The 20,575-nt window shown below is 38.8% G+C and overlaps 4 protein-coding genes across 4 annotated transcripts; 2 read left to right on the top strand and 2 right to left on the bottom strand.

Annotated features, from left to right (window-relative positions):
* The first annotated feature begins 101 nt into the window (after positions 1-101).
* On the top strand, positions 102-6,979 carry LOC148892773 (uncharacterized). Its single transcript, XM_089005845.1, has 6 exons — positions 102-275; positions 341-486; positions 1,339-1,400; positions 1,517-1,630; positions 3,049-3,147; positions 6,712-6,979. The coding sequence occupies exons 1-6, from the start codon at positions 168-170 to the stop codon at positions 6,864-6,866; spliced, it is 684 nt and encodes a 227-aa protein (XP_088861971.1). The 5' UTR covers positions 102-167; the 3' UTR covers positions 6,867-6,979.
* Positions 6,980-8,589: 1,610 nt separating this feature from the next.
* Positions 8,590-13,564, bottom strand: LOC148892772 (cysteine-rich hydrophobic domain-containing protein 2). The gene is made up of 6 exons (XM_089005846.1): positions 13,260-13,564; positions 12,550-12,604; positions 12,293-12,448; positions 12,154-12,210; positions 10,798-10,857; positions 8,590-10,600 (listed from the first exon to the last, which is right to left on the bottom strand). Exons 1-6 carry the CDS (start codon positions 13,388-13,390, stop codon positions 10,550-10,552), a joined length of 510 nt encoding a protein of 169 aa, XP_088861972.1. The 5' UTR covers positions 13,391-13,564; the 3' UTR covers positions 8,590-10,549.
* A 395-nt stretch (positions 13,565-13,959) lies between these two features.
* Positions 13,960-16,325, top strand: rhbdd2 (rhomboid domain containing 2). The gene has a single exon (XM_089005842.1). It carries the CDS (start codon positions 14,612-14,614, stop codon positions 15,527-15,529), a length of 918 nt encoding a protein of 305 aa, XP_088861968.1. The 5' UTR covers positions 13,960-14,611; the 3' UTR covers positions 15,530-16,325.
* On the bottom strand, positions 16,217-19,798 carry unm_sa25545 (un-named sa25545). The gene is made up of 8 exons (XM_089005844.1): positions 19,636-19,798; positions 19,392-19,476; positions 18,770-18,823; positions 18,629-18,676; positions 18,092-18,221; positions 17,851-18,011; positions 16,438-16,599; positions 16,217-16,354 (listed from the first exon to the last, which is right to left on the bottom strand). Exons 1-8 carry the CDS (start codon positions 19,687-19,689, stop codon positions 16,317-16,319), a joined length of 732 nt encoding a protein of 243 aa, XP_088861970.1. The 5' UTR covers positions 19,690-19,798; the 3' UTR covers positions 16,217-16,316.
* Positions 19,799-20,575: the final 777 nt, after the last annotated feature.

Raw genomic sequence — 20,575 nt, 5'->3', positions numbered from 1 at the left:
GGCAAAAATTGATTTTGGCTTAAACTCCCCTTCAAAACATATTACAAAACGTGCAAACACGCAGATGAACTTTGAGATATGTACTCTGTGAGCTGGGAACGGACCGAACCATCATTCTAGCCAGAGAAGCTCTCAGATCTCCACGTCAATCCAAAAGCTGTGCTACAATGTTCCTCTTTATTCTCGCTGCCGCACTTCTGCCTGCGACCCTCTCAGCTCCTTTGGCCGACTGTGACGCGCTAACTCGGCAGGTGCAAATTCAAGGTCGCGACCAGGTAAGAAGCTTCCGTCCTTGAATGTATACACCGCGTGCGAGTAAAGCTTCCACCCCATGTTGCAGTTCTTGGGCGTGTGGACGTACGTGGGCGAAAGTACCAACGTGCCAGGATCCGAAACCCTCACCAAGATGTTTGTGGAGAACGTGTGGGGGAAAATTTATCCGGCCAACGAGAGTGACTCCTTCTTTGTCTTTCAAGTCCAAAAAATGTACAGTAAATGTTGCTGATGTTTGGGTTTACATTTTAAAGGACAACCGACGTCTCCGGACAAGTTGTGTCCATAATTTGTAAAATGGCTTCAAATGACTTCTACTGAGCGTATTTTAATAAGATTCCACCATATATAGCTATTTTTACGTTTTAAGACTCGTGCTGAATATTCAGGAAGTCTTGTTTTTGAGTTGGTGACGAGTCCGTACGTGACGTCACTAAGGGAATGCCCCTGATCGAAAAAAAAAGACGCATTGTAGCGGTCCTTCCATTACGTCAATGTATTTTGCTGTAATGTTTGGTCTGGGGATCTCGTGTTGCACCCAAAAGCTGCCAGAAGAGGGTTTCCAAGCTCCATATAAGGAAAATGGCCACAGGAGGTCGCCATTTTGTGCCTCTTTTTCGGTGAGAAATTTCCCCTCAATGTTGCCTCAAAATGACAGGGAATAACTTTTTTAATCGATTGCAAACATGTATGCTTTCCTCTTCAGAACTATTTGAATCATATTCATAACTGGATGTGTAACAAGAAAGCATATTCTCCGAATCTGAAGCCATTGTTTTTATTCTCCAGTTATGCAAGACGTCTTGCAGTGACGTCACGAAGTGGGGGCGGGACTTACTGAAAATGCCCAATTCGCAGCTTATTTTTTTGCAGTTTCAGCACACTAAGTCATTTTTATTGGTGTTTTGCATTTGACTAAAAATATCATACTGCGTGTTTTGGGTATTTTAGATGCTATAAAACGTTTTTCTGATGTCAGTTAAGAACCAAAAAAAGTGAAGTCGGTTGTCCTTTAAATAACCGCACTGTCTTATATTGTGAACGTTTATGTTTTTTTTTGCAAAGGTTGGGACGTTGCTTCAGTGTCACTTCTAAGTTGACCTTAGTGAACAACACCCTCCGCATGGGTGAGTTGCTAACAAAATTCATGTTGATCTTTGTTTCGACTCATTTGCGGACTTTGCTTTCACAAAAAAAAAAAAACAAAGTGCGAACAAAGGTCTGTTTTGTGTGTTTGCATTAGAGTATCCCATGACTGCTACTGAGGTTCTCTTGACGACCAGCTGCCCCGATTGCATCCTTTTGCTGTCCAATTATACCCTTGGAGACAGCACATATACAGGCGTGCAGCTTCTGAGTAAGAATTCAAACAGCATCTATTTCCAGGGAGTTCACCTTTCACGAGTCACACTGAGCGACGCTCCCTAAAACGACTGAAATCTCTCACAGCGTGTGGCGCTTGCCGGCTCATTTTGTCATAGATGACGCGATGCAGTGGAGCAATGTCAGAGATGTTTGCTCGGACGGTGTGAACAAAGGCTCAAACGCAGGAAGATTGTCTTACTGCCCACAGGGGGCGCAGTTTTCATGAAGCCACTTCATGTAACATCCAACATCCATAAACCAACAAAACGTAGACATTTTAATGAGGCTTGAACACAGGAAGATTGTCTTTTACTGCTGGCAGGGGATGTAGCCGTTCATGACCGACGCCCAACTTCTACAGCCCTCTGCCAAGCTATTTATTGAGAGTACAGTGAAACCTCAACTTACGAACTTAATTGGTTCCCAGACAGCGTGTGTCAGGCGAAAAGTGTGTATCTCAAAAAATTAATTCCCATAGGAAACCATTAAAATGGGAATAATCCGTTTCCCGGGTTTCCATGAAATATACTTTTCAACTAAATAAGCCTTAAAACTACACACAACATAGCTTATTCTATGTATAATAAATGTGCTATTGTATTGTAATGAAAGAAATACACTGCATTGTATCATAAAATCACTTTATTTACATTTGTGATGGTCATTTATGGCTCGATGGAATGGCGTTGGAGGTTGAAGGTCAAAGGGAATTGCTGTTTGGAAAGAGAGGCGCATTACATGAGGACTGTAATTAAAGACATAAACTGTGCTGTAAAATAAAGTTTTATTTACCTTTTTGATGGTCGTTGATGGCTTATGGAAGGAGAGTCACCTTCCATAAGGACTGTTGGTAACTTAAGCTCTGGTGCTGTTCGGTCCTGTGCTTCCGCCGAAGATCACTCCGCCAGCCGTGGTGGGTGTGTATTATGAAAATAGTGCTAATTATAAGGTTTAATTTTCATAAATTTGACGTTTGTACGATGAAAAGTTTGTAAGATAAGGTGTTTGTAAGTTGAGGTCTCACTGTATATGCAAATTTAAGGGATACATTAGTAAAACATAGTCTTCTTGATTTGAATACCACACCCCTGGACGTCCCAAGTACCCACATGCATAAAACAACAGAACATAGACATTTCAATGTGTTATCCTTTTCATGAACCGATAGATTTGTAACCGAGCTCATGAGCGCTTCCTGTGAAGGAGTTTACCAAGTCCTAAATTATGTCCATGGTTTTTTTTTAATTATATTTTTACCATCATGACTGTCATTGGATGTATTAGCAATTCAATATTTTTTATTGTCCTGTGGGCTATCGTCAAAGTATATTCGACGAGAGCTACACTGAGTAATTTGTAAGAAAGTATATAACAAATCAAAATGACCTTTGACCTCCTGCTTGGTAACAGCCAAGAGACCCAAGGTGACAAGTGCCGAGATGGACGAGTTTAAGAGGCAGGTGGCATGTCTGAATTTACCCTCACCAACCATTCTGGACGCAGACAACGGTAGGAACGTTTGCATTTTCATGAACCCTTTCAGCTTATCGTGTTATCAGGCTAAGGAGTGCTTGAAAGGGTTAATATGATGTGGTGGTGTTTCGGAAGGTCACATAGCCGAAACTGAGACTATCCAACCATATTGTATACATGGTTGTTTTTTTCAACTAAGAATATGGATGTGTTTTTCGGGCTTAGAACGCCTGACTACAAATGGTCGGGTTTTTTTTTCGGGCTCAAAAACGCCTTACCATGATCTGCTGGGTATGTATGCCGTCCTATTTTTTGAGCCAAAAATGCCTTATACATACATGTTCTTTTTTTTCCAAGCCTTTCAGGGTCCTTCGAGCCAAAAATTTTAATTTTTTTTCAGGCTCAAAAACGCCTTACGATACATAGTTGTTTTTTTAGGATGAAAAATGCCTGACTATACATGGATGAGAAGGTTTCTTCAGCCGTCATCTGTACAAAAGTGAAGGTTTCGACTATACATGCTATACATGCTAGTTTTTTTTAGGATTAAAAATGCATATCATTTTATATAAGCTAAAAATGCCTTCCTATACATGGTTGTTTTTTTTAATCAAAAATACCTTACAATACATGCCTTACTAATTTTCGAGCCAAAAACACTTTACTATATACATGGTCATTTATATTTTTGAGCCTTAAATTGCCAAAAATTGTCATTTTTTTCAGGCTCAAAAACGCCTCACTTGACATGGTTGTTTTTTTTTTTTCAAGTCAAAAACGTCTTTTTATAGATGGTGGGGTTTTTTGGGGCAAAAAATGCCTTACTATGCATGATAGTTATTTTTGTTTTTTAAATTATCTTACTGTACATGGTCGTTTTTTTCGAGCCAAAAATGTCTTACTATACATGGTCATTTTTTTAGGACCAAAAATATCTTACTAATAAAGGTCGTTTTTTTTTTTTTTTTTTTTTAGGACCAAAAATACCTTACTATACATGGTCGTTTTTTTTAGAACTAAAAATATCTTACGATATATGGTCATTTTTTTCGAGCCAAAAATGTCTTATTATACATGGTCGTTTTATTTTTTTTTTAGGACCAAAAAAGCCTTACTATACATAGTCGTTTTTTTTAGAACTAAAAATATCTTAATATACATGGTCGTTTTCTTTAGAACTAAAAATATCTTACTATACATGGTCGTTTTTTTTTTGTTTGTTTTGTTTTTTAGGACCAAAAATACCTTACTATACATGGTCGTTTTTTTAGAACTAAAAATATCTTACTATACACTGTCTTTTTTTCCGAGCCAAAATGCCTTATTATACATGGTTATTTTTTAGGACCAAAAATATCTTACTCAAATAGGTCGTTTTTTTTATTTTTTAGGACCAAAAATGCCTTACTATACATGGTCGTTTTTTTAGAACTAAAAATATCTTACTATACACTGTCTTTTTTTCGAGCCAAAATGCCTTGGTATACATGGTCATTTTTTAGGACAAAAAATATCTTACTATACATGGTCGTTTTTTTTTGTTTGTTTTTATAGGACCAAAAATACCTGACTGTACATGGTCGTTTTTTGGGTTTTTTTTAGGACAAAAAATATCTTACTATACATGGTCGTTTTTTTTTTAGGACCAAAAATATCTTACTATACATGGTCGTTTTTTTTGTTTTGTTTTGTTTTTTAGGACCCAAAATGCCTTATTATACAGGGTCATTTTTTAGGACAAAAATATCTTCCTATACATGGTGTTTTTTTGTTTTTTTTAGGACTAAAAATACCTTACTATACATGGTCGTTTTTTTAGAACTAAAAATATCTTACTATACACTGTCTTATTTTCGAGCCAAAATGCCTTATTATACATGGTCATTTTTTAGGACCAAAAATATCTTACTATACATGGTCGGTTTTTTTTAGGACCAAAAATACCTTGCTATGCATGGTCGTTTTTTGGGGTTTTTTTAGGACAAAAAATATCTTACTATACATGGTCGTTTTTTTTTTAGGACCAAAAATATCTTACTATACATGGTCGTTTTTTTTGTTTTGTTTTGTTTTTTAGGACCCAAAATGCCTTATTATACAGGGTCATTTTTTAGGACAAAAATATCTTCCTATACATGGTGTTTTTTTGTTTTTTTTAGGACTAAAAATACCTTACTATACATGGTCGTTTTTTTAGAACTAAAAATATCTTACTATACACTGTCTTATTTTCGAGCCAAAATGCCTTATTATACATGGTCATTTTTTAGGACCAAAAATATCTTACTATACATGGTCGGTTTTTTTTAGGACCAAAAATACCTTACTATGCATGGTCGTTTTTTTTAGAACTAAAAATACCTTACTATACATGGTCGTTTTTTTAGAACTAAAAATATCATACTATACACTGTCTTTTTTTCGAGCCAAAATTCCTTATTATACATGATCATTTTTTTAGGACCAAAAATATCTTACTATACATGGTCGTTTTTTTTTTTTTTTTTTTTTTGTTTTTTAGGACGCAAAATGCCTTATTATACATGGTCATTTTTTAGGACAAAAATATCTTCCTATACATGGTGTTTTTTGTGTGTGTTTTTTTAGGACTAAAAATACCTTACTATACATGGTCGTTTTTTAGAACTAAAAATATCTTACTAAATATGGTCGGGTTTTTTTTTTTGACCAAAATGCCTTACCATTCATGGTCGTTTTTTTAGAACTAAAAATATCTTACTATACACTGTCTTTTTTTCGAGCCAAAATGCCTTATTATACATGGTCATTTTTTTAGGACCAAAAATATCTTACTATACATCAGGGGTCTCAAACTGAATTGACCCGGCGGCCGCTGGAGGCAAAGTCTGGGTGAGGCTGGGCCGCATCAGGATTTCCACAAGAAAATCACAGATAAAACATTCCAATGTTGTCAAAATCTTTATTTTTAACATACAAAAAAATGAATTAAATGAATAAAAGGAAAAATGAATAAAAAATAAATTAACCAGCAATAAATCAATCAAATGATTATAATATCATAAGGCAGATCGAGACGACTGAAAAAAACCCACAGGAAAACAAATTATTCTTATAAAGTTTCAAATGTCTGTATTCACAGTTCTTCAACCTTTAACTTTCTTAACATAAATAAAATATTGAACATGAACTGTCCAAAACATGGCTTCTATTGCCTTCTTGTTCAGCTCCACACAAGTTTCATTCATATCAATGATGCGGGTCGCACTAACATTAATCTTTCATATCAAGGCGGGCCGCAAAATATTCTTTCGGGGGCCACATTTGGCCCGCAGGCCGCGAGTTTGAGACCACTGCTATACATGGTCGTTTTTTTTTTTTTTTTTTTGCCTCACTATCAACATGGTCTTTTTTTTTCGAGCCAAAAATCGTTGTTGTTTTTTTCCAGGCTCAAAAACGCCTTCCTACTGTATTTTCATTTTCTGTAATTCTATCATGTGATTGAGTTATAAGCTGCGGGTAGCGAAGCCAGCTAGCGCAAAATAAAACCCGATTGTCTATTCAATCCATTAGCGATGACTGTGCTTTTAAGTCATGTGTACGTCCTCTTTTTTTTGCAAGGTTTTTGTACGGATTCATCAGCTTCTAAAGACACAGAGGCCATTGACCTGACCTCAGCCCTCGTCCATGCCGAACCAGAATACATGAAAATACTGGACAAGCTGCTCAACAGTAAACATGGGATAAAGAAAATTATGGATTCAATTTCAAACTAATGCAAAAAATGGCCATGTTGCCTCTTGTTGAATTTCCAATAAAAGTGACATTCAATTTTATTTTACACTTTGTTAAAAAAGATCTGATCCAAATAAACGTTTAATTCAACAAATTTTCTTGAATTTCACTGAAAGTCGACAGAATCGACAGTATTTGGTCACAATGGACCTTCATCAAAATAGCAACTTTGTTTTTAGGACAGTTCCCGTTTGTTTCGGTTCTGATTGCTATTCTTACTGACCTCGTAGCATTCAACTGTTCAGGTTTGTTTTCATTCTCTATTTGTTCACGCCGGAGAAAATAGTGGAAATATTTCTGGGATTTTAAACTTAAAGCAGGGGTGTCAAAGTAATTTTTTGCCGCGGGCCACATTGTAGTTATGGTTTCCTCTCGAGGGCTGTTATGAATTTGGGGAACCCATTAGAATGTTTAAATCCCTTCAAATATTACATATACAGCACACAGCAAATTAATGAATAACTCGTTTTCAAATCTGAAGTCAAGAATAATTACTTTTATTGTGGTTGACATCCAAAAATATGAAATTTTGGGTCACATTTTAGCAATCATCATGGAATTTAACAAGTTTGATTTGCTTTCGCGGGCCGAAAAAAATGATGTGGCGGGCCGGATTTGGCCCGCGGGCCTTGACTTTGACACCTGTGGCTTAAAGGACAACTGACACCATTTTTTTGTTTCCTAACTGACATCAAAAAACGTTTTATAGCATCTAAAATACTCAAAACATGCAGGCTGATATTTTCAGTCAAATGAAAACCACCAATAAAAATGACTTAAAGTGTCCCAAAACGACTTCAAAATGAACCCGGAAGTGGCGAATTTCAGAAGGTCCCGCCCCCTTGTTCGGGACATCACACCAGGACGTCTTTGCCTTGCTCTAGAATCAAAACAATGGCTTCAGATTCGGAGAAGATGCTTTCTTGTTACTCATCCAGTTATGAATATGATTCAAATAGTTCTGAAGAGGAAAGCATACATGTTTTCAATCGATTAAAGAAGTCCTTCTGTGTCATTTTGCGGCGTCTGGACTGCAATGTAGCGTCCCAGAAAATGCACAAGATGGCGCCCAAGCTCCGTTGGAAATGGGCTGATTTGTCTGCTGGGAATTTGTGTCAACTAGTATCAAATAGTAGTCTTGGTACAACACACAACGATTCACCATCACGTTATTTATATGTTTTCCTTCTAATTTCGCCATCGACATGGATCAACACGAAGTTTTCAGACCAAACAAAGTACCAAAAATGCATTGTGTGTCGCTTTCTTGACACACAAGTACAGCAAAATACATTGACGTGATGGAAGGACTGCTAAAATGTGTGTTTTTTTCGGTCAGGGGCATTCCTTCAGTGACGTCACGTATGGACTCGTCACCAACTCAAAAACAAGACTTCCGGAATATTCAGCGCGAGTCTTAAAACGTGACATATTGATATATGCGGTGGTTTGTAAAATACGCTCAGTAGAAGTCATTTGAAGTGATTTTGGATTTATGGAATTATGGACACAACTTGTCTGCGTCGGTTGTCCTTTAAATTAAAAAAAACATTAAATCAATATCAACAAGATTTTTCCAGAATAGCATTTGACATTTCCTGCTGCCCACCCCCAACCAAGCTAAATACTTAAGAAAAGTCACTATAATTCAACAGAAGATAACAAAAAGTGAGCGATGACATAAGCCAACACAAAGTGGTTGCATGTGTTTACTTCTTTTATTAAAGTGGAACAGCTGGAAGGGGAAGGATCGGGGTGCTGATACACTATCAAACAAATATTCAAGTACTGTGGTATAACCATAGAGAATACCCTGACTGTGCTACATTTTAGTTAATGATCAATGATGAGACTGCCCTGAGTGTGACCACGTTCGTACACGGACCTGCCTCAATGAGTGATGTGTCGTTCGCGAACGTGCCCGTTCTAGCAACAAAATGGCAGCCAACTGTTTTTTGTCCTCTATTCCCCGCCCCCAGTCTTCGGTTAAAGCCACGTGATTGGTCAAGAACGCAGCAGTGAGGAAGGTGGTTTAAACATTAAAGAGACAGGCAGACGGCAGTGAGAGAGTTTCAACTTTGATAGTTCAAAGGCAGAGTGTAGACTGCAAGGTTAAAATATCCCATCAATCAGCCTCCACAAACAACCCGCACGAGCCATCTGTACACTTGATGCAAAAAGCCATCAACCCAGCTAAACAGAACACAATTGATGAGGAACAAGGTAAAATTATCAGAGAAAGCACCTACGAGGGATCATTCCTCAAGATGGTGAAAGAAGAAGGTTACGTTCCTCATCAAGTGTTTCATGCTGATGAAACCCTACTCCATTCCATCAAGCCATCAACGTCCATCACAAAGGTCAATAAAACCACTGTATTATCCAGTACAGTTTATTTCTTTAATTATAATACAATAGCACATTTATTATACATAAAATACGGTATATTTTGTGTAGTTTTAAGGCTTAGAAAATAAAAAAAGTAGAAAATTATGTTTTATGGGGACCTGGGAACTGATTGTTCTCATTTTAATGGTTTCCTATGGGAAATTATTTTTTGGGATACACACTTTTCGCCTTACACACTCTGTCTGGGAACCAATTAAGTTTGTAAGCCAAGATATCACTGTACGTAAAAAGAAAAAAAAATGATTAGGCTTCATGACTGAACATAGTGTTAGTCTGCCATGGGCTAATTGTTTATTATTTTTGTTATTATTTATTTGTGTTTACTTTTGCAGTTAACTTTTTCTTCATATTTGTACAACAGCTGAGCATGAAAGAACGGTCTTGTAGATTTCGCACAAGAAACATTGGAACAAATGTTTTGACTTTGGAGGTTCTGCCCTATTGCGCGCGCGCACGCACACGCACACACACACACACACACACACACACACACACACACACACACACACACACACACACACACACTTGCTGATGAAAAGAAAAAAAAAGCATAAACATGTCTGGCAAAATAGGAATTGAAAAAATAAAATAAAAACAGAAGGCTGCCTTTCAGAAAGTAATCGTGATCTATGACGTGTCACAATTTTTTTCCACGTTACTTTAACCAAAATGGTAAAAAAACAAAAAACAAACAGTCATCTTTTTCTCACCTACCTCCTTGTTGCCAATGCAACTCAGGACAGGGCATATGTTGCCCCAGAGTGTGGAGTGCAGTCACGACTGTGTGATTGTCTCCGAGGTCCAAAGAACGCACATAGTCAAGTGTGCTCAAGTGACCACATCATGTCTTGCTTCCTGTTCCACGTTTCAAGCTTCCTGTCCACTCGCCCTTTTTCCAAAAGCACTGGGGGTGTATTTGGTGGGTCGTCACTAGCCGAGTTTGGAGCGGCGTTCCTGTCACCATGGTCACGCCATGCTCAAGTCCGCAAAAAAAACCAAAAACGGAACAGTCCCATTTTCCAGCGTCAGTCCTGAAAGAAATCCACATTGCCGCCAAATCGTGAGCGAGACGGCTCGCCTGAATTCACTCATTGGGCTTGTAAACCAAAAGGCGAAAAGTCATCCGAAATGAAAACAGAGGGTCGATGTCGCCCAGTAAAAAACAACAACAACAACAAAAACTTGCGAGTGATTCCGGAGGAAAAGTTCCATCGGCAGCTCAGGACGGCGATAGCTCTCAAGTTCTCATCATCGGCTAGTCGGGTCTGAAGATGGGGATCTTCGGTAGGAATTCTATTAGGATTACCTGAGAGTGACAAGAGAAATGGTCATTTTCGAAGATACAGTGATACCTCGGTTTTCGACCATAATCCGTTTCAGAAACCGGTTCGAAAACCGATTTGTTCAAAAACCGAAACAGCACTTTCCATTAAAATCAATGTAAAAAATCTTAATCCGTTACGTCTATGTAACTTTGTAGGGTCATAGCAAAACAGCACTTACATATTCCATCATGTTGTTGGATTCGCATTTTCTTTTGTTCAGTCTCCAATGCAAACACAGCTGAAAAGAGATGTTAAAAAATGTAAATATATTCAAAACACAAGAGCAGAGTTCAGACATTAACACAGGCCCACAATAATTTTTTTTTTTTCTTTGCTCATTTTATATTTGTGGAATATAATTTAAGGAGTAAAATCCTCCTGTATTTAACCATCATGTCCCAGATTTTATTGAATATTGACACACAAATGAAATACATTTATTCTTCTTATAGTTCTTCATTTATTCTTCATATAGTTTAAATTGCGACTTTCATCTCCTGCTACTATGACTTGAATTCAAGTGTGTAGTATATGGTAGCATCATAGCAGCTGCTATTTAATATTCATTTATTAGTCTCTAATGCCCTTATTTTTTTATCTAATATTATTTTTCTTTCTTTCCAATTGATTTTTTGCTTGCTCTTTTAACATTAATAAACTACATTTAGAAATCAATGAATGGTTGTTAACTTATTCACTGCCATTCTCGAATTTATTCGGGAATTGAAAATATGACGGACAGAGCGATTCCCGAATTTGTTGCAGTTTTGGTTTTTCTTGCTGGGGGTGCCGATAAAGCGCTGGCTAGACCACTGGCAGGAGACAGCATTTCCCTTTTTCCCATGTTAGTGCTTTTTTCCAGCTTTAGCTGTTGTTAAAGGGCTATATAAACCAATATACGTATATGTATGGCATTGTATTTTGGACAGCTGCCCTCAGTTCAAGCTCATATAACTCCAGACCTATATAATTTCGGAATTAACTCTTTTTTTTCTGATGAAAGAAGAGAGTCTAAGGTTTCTAACACTATATTGAAGGTTGATGTAGTCCTAAAACTCAATATTCTATGGGTCCTGGAATTTGAGTGACAATGACAAAAGCCCTGGCACTGGAGTGGAAACATTTTTGCACGTCTTGCAGTGAATGAGTTAATTATGAATCATTATTTCAATATCAATTAAAATACAGTAAAGTCTCGTTATATCGATATTCAAGGGAGTCCGAAAAAATATCGATATAACCGGGACTATCGATATATCCGACCCTGTTTGCATGTAATTTTCTCCGTGCGTGCATAGAAATAGTATCGATATAACCGGGACTATCGATATATCCGATATCGATATAACGAGACTTTACTGTAATTGTAAAAATGTTTCCATAATTAGCCAGCTCTATTTGAAAAGCAAAATTTCATTTAACCATGCAGCAATTGCAAAGTTGAGTATGAAGTAATAGTGTAAAAAAACAAATAAATCAATATATAAAATAAAAAAAAAAAAAATAGAAAAGCGAGAGTGTGAACTTCACACACCTTGTGGTAAAGTCTGCTGTTCTCCCACTCTAGAAGTTTCTCTATTGATCTTCTCGTCTGGAAGAGAACAGTGAAAAAAGTGTGTCTCGTCATGCTGGCAGGTGCCAGGTGTGTGTGTGCGCGGGTACGCATGTATTACCCGCTTGCTGAGACAAATCACAGGCCATAAACTGAAGCCAAGCGTGCAGCAGCAACACAGGCAGCCACATAGCAACCAGCGCACGTTCACAGGCAGTGTCTTCTTCAGACAGCTGTTCACACGGTTGATGCTTGCTTTGAACTCTTCGGGTGCGACCTGACAACGCCACAGGATGCATGTATCGATTATACTGCAATCATGGAATTAGGCATAATAATTGGAGATCATTAAACAATGCATTTAACATGCATACTCACCTTCCCTGTAAGCGCTGAAGGAAATTCTGATTCAAATTTGTTGCTCAGTCCAAACCTGGAGAATTAACGTGAAAGCAGAATGCTGAAGTGAAACGTTCAATTTAAAATTCAGACATTTTTTTGGGGATAACTTAAACTTGAAATTCAGACAAAACTCACTAACCATCGTCCACGATGTCATGATAGTGCACATTTTTAGGATGAGGTGTGCATGTTTTAATATTAAGTATATTATTTCATCTTATTTATGTGCGTCAGTAATACTGATATTAAATTGTAAGTAGACTTCATACACTCTCCAATCTTATCAATTCAAAATTTCGTAGGCATACATTTCATTTATAAGCGCTTTTAAAAACTCTCAAGGACACTTTACAGTCACTGTTTAAGTTTTACATGATGAGTGTTATAAGTATATGGTCGCCAAGTATGAAACAAAGTCCTGAAAAAAACGTTTTAAGTGATTGATATTAGCATAAACAAACAGTTGGCGGGCACAAAAGAGGAGTCGTGTGCTGAAAAACTATATAAATATGTAAATGCAGTTTGTACTGTCAATTTTAACTCGAGGCTAAGGGGCTACTCAGCTCGCCCACTGGGGTATGCTAATCATTTAGCATCCGGCTAGAAGCACCGACGATCGCCCATCGTCACGCGACGCTTGAACTCTTCACCCGCCCAAATGCCAGTCGGCTTCGTCGGCCACTCACACTGTGACGTGTCCGGAGCCTCGTACCACCACCGGATCCGGAGCGTACTTCAGAAGCTGCTCCTCCGCGGCCCTGTCCTCGTCCTCTTCCTCATCCTCTTCCTCGTAGATTTCGTCAAAGTCCTCCATCATTGCACGCACGGCTACGAGACGAGGCGCCGCGCTTCCCGGTCGAGACGCCACCGGGACGGACGCGATGACGCTGGGCTCACCGAGAAGCGGATCCCCTGAGATTGCCAATTGGACAAAAAAAAAAACGAGGATAAATTCAAAAGCAAGCTGTCCCGGAGTTCACATCGCTGATCCGAAGGCTCGCAAGCAAAATATCAACATCCGCTGCAGTCGCCATACGACACCGGAAGAGCGGGCGAGGCCAGCTTCAACTTTTTAACCATTGAAAGCAAACACCGCTGACCAAAAGTTAAACGCTTGCATTGCTTCGTCCACACGAAAAAAAAACTTGAGGGCTTTACATAAAAATAAATTAAAATATGCTTATTATGAAAACATTATGGTAGGTTGTGCTACGTCAACAAACACAAAATAATGCTTATTTTTAATCAATGTCAATGAGATGTCACTTTGAATCTTCTTCTTTTTTCCTTTGGGCTTTTCCCTTCAAGGGGTCGCCACAGCAAATCAGTGTCCTCCATCTTTAGAGGTTTGATCCGCATGTTTGTTTTGGCCAAGCTTTTACGTTGGATGCCCTTCCTAACACAACCCTCTGTATTTATAAAGAGGAACGAAATGTGTGGGGAAAAAGATAAATATTCACAAAGAGAAAATACACTGTTTTGTGATTGTCATGCAGCCACTTTCAGGCCATTTGACGTCCATGCAGGAAATGCCCCAAAACATATCGTGACTTTCTGTGGTATTATTTTCAAAATAAATTGCATCGACGCCTAAAACGATTAACCTCCTATCCTAGCACTGGACACGCCGACTTGTCTAACAGCGGTGAAGTAAAGGTAGAGCATATTCCGAAAATTCGTCTAAAATAAAGATGTACCGGTAGTCCGAGGTACATTCCAGTCACACTCATTTTAACCTCTATCTTGTTTTGAAAAGCCTAACCGGAAATTCCTTCAAACACGGAGATGTCATTATTCCAAGACCAAAACATTGAGAGAATTTGCTGTTAAGGTTCGACCGTGGTGTGTTTGTTCGTTTGACAATGTAATTATCGATAATTGCATCTGAAGGATAATGCGCAATTACTGTGTGGTTTAACCCCCGATGATCTGTACATGTGTAAGCATTATCCTCCTTCCGTGATTCTGCGCTCATTTCCAGAACACCCCGAGCGACTATTTTTTTTGTTGCTTAAATTGATAGTTTCGCGACAAAAAGATGAGCACGGGCCATTTAAGGACATTGGTCCTACTTTTCAGAGGTATGCTTCCTGCCATGACGAGTGGGATGTTCCTGATCACCCTCACGTCATGTGCGGTATTTGGCCTCCAAACTTTCTTAGACTCCTCTCAGGGGAGCCTCAGTGTGGGGGCGAGTGTTTTTGTGAAAGGCCATGTGCACACACTCTTCACGTACCCTTTCTACCACAGAAGCATAACTCAGCTTCTCCTCAGCATCTGCGCCATGGTGTTACTTAGTGGCAGTTTGGAAAAAGGCTTTGGCACTGTTCGCTTCCTTTTTGTATGTATTCTGATGTCCGTCGTGACAGGCTTGTTGTACGCTTTTCTGGATCTACTGCAGGAAAGCAATGGGAAAGGGCCAACGGAGGGGTTAGTACCTATGGCACTTGCATGTGTGGCACTCACCACCACACACACAAAAATGACCAAAGCGTTCCTCTGTGGAGTCAGTTTCCCTACCATGGCCCTTCCGTGGATATTTGTCCTCATCACCAGCGTCCTCATTCCTCACACGGTGCTTCCCTGCAGCATCATTTCCACTCTCATCGGATGGATGCACGGAAGAGGATGGTTCTCTTTCGTTGACATCTCAGAGGCCGGGGCAGGCCTTGCGGAGAAGACGGCACCTTTCCGCTTCCTGAGGGGCATCAGCATGGTGGCGTTTGTCCCAGCTTCCACCGAGGACAGGCGGAAAACACTGCTCCCACAAATCAACCCAACACCTGGATCCTACCCAGTGCAGGCATATGCGCCTGCGTCAAGCACTAACATTCCTGGTCATGGCTCGGCCAGAATATATGAAGGTTGGACGACAAATGCTACTGCGGCATCCGGACCCGCACCCTTTGCTGAATCTCGTGCCTCTGAAGCGGGCATCGCTGGGACAAGTCATTGACACAGCTGCGCACACGACCATCACACCCATTCACAATTGACTTTTGTTTTCTACTATAAACGTGTAGAAATGAATGTATCCTATTTAAAGGACAACCGACGTCTCCAGACAAGTTGTGTCTATAATTTGTAAAATTGCTTCAAATGACTTCTACTGAGGGTATTTTACAAAGATTCCACCGCATACAGCTATATTTTACATTTTAAGACTATTCCGGAAGTCTTGTTTTTGAGTTGGTGACGAGTCCGTACGTGACGTCACTGAAGGAACGCTGAAAAAAAGGACATTGTAGCAGTCCTCCCATCACGTCAATGCATTTTGCTGTGGTTGTTTGGTCTGAAACCATTGTGTTGCACCAAAAAGAGCCAGAGGAGGGCGACCAAGCTCCATTTAAGGAATTTATCAGCCTGTGGAAACGGGCTGATTAATTCCTCACAGGAGGTTGGTCGCCATTTTCTGCCTCTTTTTTGGTGATACATTTCCCCCCAATGTTGCCCCAAAATGGCACAGAATAAATTATTTAATTGATTGCAAACATGTATGTTTTCCTCTTCAGAACTATTTGAATCATATTCATAACTGGATATGTAATAAGAAAGCATATTCTCCGAATCTGATGTGTAATCTTCCAAAGTATATTTGTACGTGCGAGATTTTTCAAAAGAAAGTTTAGATGAAGACAGAACAGTTGAAGCACTTTGGTTTAATTGAGTACCAAAGACCACCTTGTGTCACAAGATCAGTGAACTACATTTTTACAACAACAACAAAAAAGAAAATAAAAATCTCATTCTTCCCAAGTGTCTCCATAGACATTCTTCTTCACTGAAACATGAAGAGAAATGAATGAGTCATCTGTCTTTTTTAAAAACAGGATTTTTGATTATTATTATTATATTTTTTTTTACCGCTTCTTGTTGGTCTTTCTGGCTCCCTTTCAGGGGAAGTTTTAAGCAACGACTCCGCCTTCTGGGTGAGTGTGACCTCATAGTTCTCTCTGTTTTTCAGACGCAAGTCCTCATAGAGGATGGACTTCCTCTTGGGCTCGTTCTCTTCCTCGTAGGACTGAGCTGGAGATGACAGTTTTACAAAGAAGTTACAAATCAATGCGAAAAAATAAATACTACATTGTGTTCTCCCAATTACAAGTCATCTTTTCCAAGTGGAAGTTGTCATCCCAGCAATGGATTCAGCGGCCTCAACAACATTATCGTAATTGACTAATAAATAAGTAATTGAAAACGCACAAACCAATATAGCAATAATATAATAATAATAATAATATAATTTCTTTCATAACTTTGCTGCTGTGAAATGTAAATTTCTCCACTGCGAGACTAATAAAGGCAAATCCAATACAATACAATCCAATAGCAAGAGGTATTTTTTTTGTGAGAAGCTCGAATCGTACTAATTTGGCAGGGAAACAAATGGAACTTCTTAAAACAACTGTCATGCAGTCAATTACAATTGCAACAGTGTTTCTTACCATCATAAACTTGTTTAGCATTACTTAATTGAATGGATTGATTCAGGATTAGATTTTTGAGGACATTTTATTTGATTAACAAAGGGTGGGGGGGCCAACAAAGGTGTCAGAGATGTTCGATCGGACACTGTGGACTAAGGCTCGAACACAGAAAAATTGTATTTTACTGCCGGCAGGAGATCAGAATCAGAATCAGAATCATCTTTATTGCCAAGTATGTAGAACACACAAGGAATTTGTTTCCGGTAGAACACGCTGCACTAGTATCGTCGTCAAAAAAACTTCTAAGTGGCACTATACAGTTCCATGTAGCCATTCATGTCAGATGCCCAAATTCTGCAGCCTTCTGCCAAGCTATTTATTGAGAGTATATGCAAATTAAAGTAATGCATTAGTAAAACATAGTTTTCTTAATTATAAGACCACGCCCGTGGACGTTCTGAGCACCAACATCCATAAACCAACAGAACGTAGACATTTTAATGGGTTGTCTTTTCCATGAACTGATAAATTTGTAACCTGGCTAATGAGCTCTTCCTGTGAGGGGGTTTCAAGTCCTCCTGTGACGAAAGAGTTTCCCAAATCCTAAATTCTGTCCAAGGCCAGATCTCCTAGATGAAGATAACAGTTTAACTGGGCTGTGTCTGTTTCACTCAGATTGACTGTGGCCATCTGCGCCTTGACTGTGGGCCTATTGTTTGGTTGGCCAGCTAAGCATGGGACTTTTCAATATGATAACTTCTTATTCCCCATCAAAAGGCATTCAAGAAAACAAGTTATTGAAATGGTCATGCAATATTATCCTTCAAAATATGAATATGAGCAAACTTACCTGCCACATTAAAGTCATCTGATCTTTGCGTGGCAGCCGGCACATCTGAATTAAATCCATATCCAAGTTCTGTGGTGGAAGATGGCGTTTCTCCTGGTTGGAACATGGTGCCATAACCCTGACTGTCAGGATCACCAAGTTCCGATGGACCGCCTTTTGGACTAAATTGGAGAATTACACAATGGTGTTATCGGCCTGCTTTTGAAGTTTGTTTAAGTGTGGGCTTGGCATGAGTACACACAGTTGTGGGGACTGTCCCGTCCTCTGTCTCAGGGCCTCTCCGAGAGGAGAGTTTTCCAGCCGCTTGAACTTCTCCTGGCACGTCTTCATGTAAGACATTTTACCTGCCATGTAGCCACAGAAGCCAGCAACTGGGAGGAACAAAAAAAGAAAAAATGCTGCGTTCCAGAGATTATGAAATGTCCTAAAATAAAATGAAGTCTGGTAGCATTGAAAAAAATATCTACAAATCTGCACATTAATTTCTATTCAAAAGTGTAGTCAATATCACCAATAAAATGTACGTATTTGAGTGCATATTTGAGGGAACCTCATTGTATCTTTTTTTTTACCATAAATCCACAATAGAATTTAAGCAATGAAGTTAACATTAAGTTTTCCAAGTAAAAAAATAGAAAACACAATTTTGCACATTAGTACAAACATTGAAATGGCCGCCTGAAAGTTAGCGGTCACTTTCATGAGAGCGAGAGTCATCTTCTTAAGAAACAGGTTGCATTAACCACAACATTTTGACATCAACTGTCTTCAAACTTACAGGCCACTTTGGGAAGCGATCCAAACCGTGGAGATGCAGAAAGAGACCCTAAATGGAAACAAAGATGAAAAAAGGGACACGTTATTAAATTTGCCATCCACTTATATTCCATAGGATTTCACATGTTGTATGTAGTCTTACCTCTGGCAACCAGGGCTTGAGTGATGGCCATGCTCACCACAGAGAAAGGCACCGCTGTAAGGTAAAAAAAAAATAATTAATCAAGGAAATGCACAGTGAAAGGCCATACATAACATTATACCACTAAAGTGATCAACATGGTAATACCACAACATTTGAAGCATTATAGTAGTTGGTAAGACTTGGAATCTTAAAGGGTCGTAGTAGGTGTCATAGTGTAAGTGTACCTAATGTGTGACTCCTGTGTGTTGGATGTATAGTGCCTTGCAAAAGTATCGGCCCCTTGGAACTTTTTGACCCATTGGCACATTTCAGGCTGTGTGTGTGTGTTTGTTTGTGTGTGCTGTGGAAAACATTTTAGGTGCTGATTAGCTTTCTTAAACTAGTATTGTGGAAAATTGCCAGTAATTTTTGTGCCATTCTGAAGCACATTTAAAGTATCTACCGGTACAAATTTTCATAAGTATGGACGTTAACATTTGCGCCTATCATTTATTTTTTAAAAAATACCAGCTTTTAAAACGTTTTAGCTATTGATACTTTATGCATTGGTTTGACAACATTTGCAACTCGTTAAAAATACACATTTAAAGTTTTGGCAGTCAGTGTAAAGGTAACTTACACCTATACCAAAAGCTTTCGTTGTTGCACTCCCGAAACACTCTTTTCTCCTCCTCGGTGGGGATGTAGTTTGTGCCCAGCGGCGCCTGTTAGGGGAACAACTACACACTTCAACCTCGTTATTCCAAAACTCAAGACAATATTTAAACGCAGTTGGTTGGGCCGCTAGTCTTTACGCGAAGCTAAAAGGCTAAACGCGTTAGCACAAAGCAGGGTCAACTAATGCTAATCGGCATGGTGCTAACCTGTGGTCTTTGGCGCTGCTGCTCCTCGTGAAAGCCTGCAGTAGCGGATGACATGATGAAAATTTAACGACACATTTCAATGCATGTGAAATAGAAACAAAATAGGGCGCATCCAGAATACTGGTGCTCGATACAATGTCATTGACGACTGTGACGTAACCCGGAAATGAAAATATGAGGTTTACAGGTTTGCCGGACTGTGAATAATGCACACATATAAAACCGTAATATCTAAATTCATAAATAACACAATGTTACTTCTTTACGTTATTTTAGGAAGATAAAAATGTTATAATTGTGTATACAACTGTATATCGTTTTCAATTCATGTCCCAGAAATTGTTGACAACTGCCCCCTAGCGATTAAATTGGTCACTGTAGCCCATTGATTCATTCATAAGTGGTAATAGTAATTTAAATTTAGCATTGTTCCAAAATAATGTAGAGTTTCTGATGAATATTATCATGGTTTAAGCCTTATTTTATGTGCGGATCATTGAGGATAACAACTATTTTTATGTTAATGTACAAGTTTAGATTTAGGATTTCATCAACAAACCTAAAACTGATGCAGGAATTAATTTTGATTATGAACTAGCGTGAATTAGCACGTCAGCTGCACAGCAGATAAATTATTTGTTCGAATCTCAGATCTGGCACTACCTGTGTGGAATTTGCAGTTCATTATGTGTTTGTACCGCTTTCAAAAACATGCAAGGGTTCATTGAATATCTCAAATTACCCATAGTGCTAAATGTCCGTCTTTCTGTGGTCTGGGATTGATTAGCGACGGTTCCAGGCCCTGTGCGTTTCAGAGTGAAGGACACGATGTATAGAAAATTGATCGATGCAATACCAATTACGGTAGTGTGGAATTTTTAAATTGACCACTGAAGTGTACCGGTCCAGAATATCGATATTGAGAGCTCATTTGAAATGA

This window comes from Hippocampus bargibanti, linkage group LG10 (genome assembly GCF_051943395.1).
Source record: "Hippocampus bargibanti isolate YZ-2025 linkage group LG10, ASM5194339v1, whole genome shotgun sequence".
NCBI lineage: Eukaryota > Metazoa > Chordata > Actinopteri > Syngnathiformes > Syngnathidae > Hippocampus > Hippocampus bargibanti.
This window is presented reverse-complemented; position numbering and strand designations above follow the sequence as displayed.